We start from the raw sequence: 5,302 nt of genomic DNA on the forward strand, positions 1-5,302 counted from the left end.
TGCTGAAACAGGTTCAGTTTTTTCAGGAGAACACTGGACTTTCAGGCCACCTGTTAGCAGAATTAGGAACCTGCAAGATACGCTCACGGATCAAATGATCCATGGTGTTTCATAAAAACATGCCTGTGGCAAAACAGACTTCCAGGTGACACCACTTATGGAGCTGTAAAAATTAACCACAATCTCAGCCAACACAGGGGTTTACTTTTGCACTAATATTTGTTTTGGCAAGCCCATGGTCCTTCCATTTCAGGTAAAACCTTGCAGATTCCAGCTGTGTTACAGGTGCTGGGCCTGAGAAACGAACAACTTTCTCGTGTGATGAGACAATGATCTGCTTGTCTCAAAAGCTGAGTAATTGTCTAGCCCAGGCTTTTGCTCGTTCTTCTTGTGAGTTTCAAGGCATCCACAGCTGTTTCAGCATCCATCTTCCTACGCTGTGTTAGCCGTGGCTGGAGAAAAAGGGGTGGGTTTCACACCCCTGCCTCTGCTTGTTGTAATTACATTTATCTATATGATACCCTTTCCACCAAGGTCTGATTTTGGTAAAGGCAGCTCGCAGAGTACAGCCCCAAGACAGGACGGTGCTGCTGGGGACAAGCAGACAAGGCAGAACAAGCTCCTCTGCCAGCAGAGCATCTTTGGACCCAAAGAGCCTTTGAAGGACAAAACGCCCACGCTGAAGTACTCTGTAATCAGATGTCTTTAAAGTAAATTTTCCGAGTGCAAATCTATTACTCGAGGAAGACATAATCCTCTTGAGACAGATTGAGGGCGAGAGCTGAAGTCATTACCATAGCAAGATGAAGAGGTGCGTTGGGAGCAGCCAGGCTCAAGCCTACGGGTGAACAAGGGGTTACACCTCTGGGGAGCTGTTTGACAGAGTTCACACCTCTAATAACTCAGCGTCTCTACTGGTTTTGGGTTGGTTTGTTTGTTTGTTTCTGCTTAGGGAATGTTAAAACTTATTTTGTTCTGGGAAAGTGTTTTCAAAAAAAGAAAATCAATTTTGCCGTGACTCAGTCCTAACAGCTGCCCCCTCGCTCTGCGTTAATGCTGACCTGGCTGGATTTCATTCCACTCTTTTTTTCAGAAAGAAAGAGTCCATCCTATAGATTAGCCCTTGGAGGCCTCATCTGGTACGTAGACAACCCAGCAATAAATATGCTACAGATACCATAAAACAGGGACACAAGGTCTTCAAGGGGTTACAGATTGCACCGCAGCCAGTGCATACGTTTCTGGTTCAGTTTCGTTCTGTATTTGTCAGCTCACTCTGTTCTCCTCAATGCATCGTGCATGAAATGACGCTGCACCTCTTGGGGCTTTGTCACCTTCCCAAATGTTTTCTTTTACAGATATGTATTTCTTAATCTCAGAACCGATGATAACACGGTATTCATCTGCACAGTGGGCAGGAAGTGGTCAGCATGGGACGCGTTACTCACCGCATAAGGAATTCCAGGTATAGACTCCGATGGGTCCCAGGAACGTCTGGTAGGGATTACTGACCGCGTTAGTGCAGGTAAATCCGGAACTCAGAAGGGAACTCAGCAAACCGAGAACCAGAATCACAATAATCGCGACGATGGTGCTTTTCGCCTCCGTGTTTCCCAGTTTATCTGCAACTGAAACACAGAGGCTCAGCATCGATAATCAGCCTTCCCAGCACAGTCTGGTGGGCTCGGAGGACCTTATGACTTACTGACATGGTGGTAATTAAAAGCTAATAACCAGAGGTTGGGCTGATCTGTGGAGATCAGGATGTGGCAGGAGCAGGAGGTTTGGATACAGCACATGAACACAAATCCAAAATAACCTGAAGGTACATTAGGTAGAAATAAGTACATGTCTGCTAATTCTGCACAAGACTTTAAGGTTTTAAATAAAATGCTGGTTTGCGGTGGCAGACTTTTTTTTTTCTAAATAAAGCCTGTGCAAACTGAAGGAATCTACAGTAGCTGATCTACTGGAATGGGATCAATAGTAACCCACAGCTGGATAACCTCTGCATCAGTGTAAAATAACCTAATTCCAGAATGAAAACAGAGGGGTTTGCCTTCGTGAGGTCTCTACTTAATTTCCAGTATCTGTTCTTTTATTTTTTTTTTTTAATTTTTAACTCTTGTATGGTTGGATAGGCCTGGATTTCACTGCCCTGGAGGTATGTTACGTAATGAATTGGCCACTGAAACAACCAAACAAAAAAGCCAAAGCAGAGTTCAACCCAGCTTCCTATTTTCCAGGAGATCCCATAGCACCTCTGGAAACGGATGATAACACTACTGAACTCCCAGCAGTTTTCAGGCATGTCATGTATTTTAAAGGTTTAAAAGTGAATCGATTCCTCTCTGCTGCAGCAGGTTTCAAAGACTTCCCGGTGCACCGCTGGCCTTGCTGGTTGCCAACAGTCTGATAAATCCTGGTGTTACGGGACTCTCTGGGCGTGCCTCTTCCTGCACCTTGCTCACGATTTGCATGTGTTTGATGTGGAAACAAGCAGAGCTGCAAACAAGCTCTTTCACACTGTTACGTTCACAGGAGGGTCCTTTTGATGACAAATCATTAAAACAGTTAATGAAGACTCTAAGGACTTAAGTTATTAAAAACTTTTACATTCTGCCAGATCATTCTGCTCATCCCCAGAGCCTCCGCAGCAGCAGTATTGATTTATTGCTCTATTAAGGTTGCTTGTGGAAGTCCATTAAAAAGGCTGCCCTGACCAGGCAGCTCATGCACTGTACACTCACAGAAACCATATTCCTTTGTTTGTATTTCATCTTTACTCTCATAAATTTCTTTTAATGTCGTGGTTTCTGAAAGAATAAGCCAGTTACTTCAGGATCTCAGCAAAGGAAAGGCATCTACTGCCTTAGGAGGGCCTGCCTATTTGAATTTAAAAATCGTACATATGCAATTCTGTCAAGTGTTTTTCCTCTTTTCAGAATGTATGGAGTCATACTTAATAGGAAATGTGACAATCGTGCCTCGTATAGAGCCTAAGAATTAACTTAAAATCATTTTGTCTTGGATATATGCCCAGCTGAACTGCTGAGGGATGTGGGCAAATCCATATTTAGCCTATTCAGAAGCCACGACTTTGTTCCAGCGGCTGTTGAAGCAACTAGCAGCTCCTGAAGCTCACAGGGTTTGCTCATGCCTAAATGGCCGGTATGTGAGAACTGAGATAACAGTTTGTAAATGATAAGCACAAACACCTAAATCTGGTGGGGGAAACCATCCCCACCACCAAAATCATAGAGTCACAGAGTGCTTTGGGTTGGAAGAGACCTTCAGAGGCCATCTGGTCCAAATACCCACGTCGACCATTCAAAGATCCCAAATCCTCTATTGATGCAAGCGTCCTCTGAGCGCTTGTCATTAATTTGAACTAAAATCTATCCAACTGTAGAGCCCAGGCCCTGGGCAGACAAAGGGAAGATGTCACTGAACTCCTGCCAGACCGCATCCTTGTCCTGCTGTCACCTCTCCATGGGTAGACTCCTGGTTTCATGTGGAGCCCTATTGAAATCAGCAAGGTCTGGGGCTTGAGCCAACGGGCGTGGGGAGATACAATCATATATAAACTATTTTTATGAAGGCATCTTTACCCTTCTAAAAATGACCTTGGTTATGCTGATATGACCGTAAATAAAGTGGTTTGAACGGCTTGTGATTTTGCGTTTGTTGCGCTGTGTGCTTTTATAATGTGAACTGGCTTGTGGGATCCAGCTTTGCCACCGGGGGAATTTGGGTTCCTGTTTGTACAGGCACAATTCCTGCCCTAATTTAAGCCGGGAATCATCTGCAGGCTTAGGTCTGCTGTGCTCTACCATGGTGGCTTCTCCATGATGGAACATGTTACAACAGCCTACCAAAACAGAAAAAAAAATTCCTGAAGTACATGTCATGTCTGAAAATTGACCTGTTCTTCCCAATTTTCCGTATGTTTCTCTTGACTGGCTTTTCACATGTGTGTACCAGCATTATTGCTTTGAACTGGGTGAGACAGCAGGACATGCGAAATGAGTGCAAATCCCTGACCCTTGCAGCAGCTTTCAGGTTAATCTGCCTTCGGGCTTGGTGGATGCTTTTCTTTACAGCTGCGTGTGCTTAGAGTTAAGTAAATCTTTGCTGATGCATGTGACACAAAAAAAACTCCATGAGCAAGTTTTGAAAATATTGAAATATTTTGAAACTAAATGGTTGTTTAATAATATCATTTGAAAATGGAATGAGGTGCCCTTAAAGGAAGAAATAAAAGGAATTTTTTCATTAATGTGTAGGTCAGCATGTGTATAAACATATCTAGTTAAATTACTGTTTTACATGTTTTGTTCTCTTCCATTCAGCAGCCTTATAAAACCATCTTCTTTACAAATGATGCAGATTTGGTAGTAGGTGGCAAAATATTTTAAGTCAAACTATTAATTTAACATAACAAAATTAAAAAAAAACCCTGTAAGGTAAATCAGGTTTGTAGACTGTTAATAAAGCTGTGAGTGTCGTTTTTCTGTTCCTCAGTGAAAGCTCCTAAAAATTACAATTAACTGTACACAAAGTTCTTAATTTGTATTATTCCCGTGTTCCAAGTTTTCAGGTAATTAGAAGTTGCTATTGGCAAGAATGCTGCAGCATTTCTGTGTCTTCTGGGGGTCTTATTTTATACCACTTAAACCCCCAGGCTGGTTTAATAGAATCACAGAAGGGTTTGGGCTGGAAGAAACCTTAAAGATCATCCGGTTCCAACCCCCTGCCACGGGCAGGGACACCTTCCACCAGAGCAGGGTGCTCCGAGCCCCGTCCAGCCTGGCCTTGAGCACTGCCAGGGATGGGGCATCCACAGCCTCTCTGGGCAGCCTGGGCCAGTGCCTCAGCACCCTCACAGGGCAGAATTTCTTCCTAACATTTAATCTAAAATCTGCTTTACAGATGTTCCTGTTCTCACTTACATTATTATAGTCACAGGCGAGTAAAAGAGAGAGGCGCGGTTCCTACATCCGTCACCTGCATCAGCAAGAAGCCACCATCCATTCCCAGGTGTCACCCCACTCACCTTGGAAAGTACTTTCTGAAACCTGAAGTCCCGCCTCGACGAACTGTTCGCAGGTACCGCTGAAAAGTCCGTAGGTGAGACTGACGGTAATGCTGGAGTTACTAGAGAAGTGAACCCTGCTACTCATCCACTGCTGGGTCGCCAGCACCACACAAATCATCACAAAAGAGCAAACACAGGCCAAAAAAGCGGATGCAAACATGGCTGTTTTTTTTCTGGACGGCATTTTGTCAGACAGATTTTCCA

General features: G+C 43.9%; 1 protein-coding gene across 1 annotated transcript in view; it reads right to left on the reverse strand.

The window, feature by feature from the left end:
- CLRN3 (clarin 3) overlaps positions 1-5,282 on the reverse strand; it is a 6,503-nt gene extending 1,221 nt beyond the window's left edge. The window contains exons 1-2 of the mRNA XM_010137126.1: positions 5,057-5,282; positions 1,449-1,628 (exon numbers count right to left, since the gene is read on the reverse strand). Of these exons, the coding sequence (XP_010135428.1) occupies positions 1,449-1,628; positions 5,057-5,282 (406 nt within the window). The remainder of the gene's footprint in view (positions 1-1,448; positions 1,629-5,056) is intronic.
- Between the last annotated feature and the right edge of the window lie 20 nt (positions 5,283-5,302).

The sequence above is a fragment of the Buceros rhinoceros genome, unplaced genomic scaffold (assembly GCF_000710305.1).
Source record: "Buceros rhinoceros silvestris isolate BGI_N320 unplaced genomic scaffold, ASM71030v1 scaffold9155, whole genome shotgun sequence".
NCBI lineage: Eukaryota > Metazoa > Chordata > Aves > Bucerotiformes > Bucerotidae > Buceros > Buceros rhinoceros.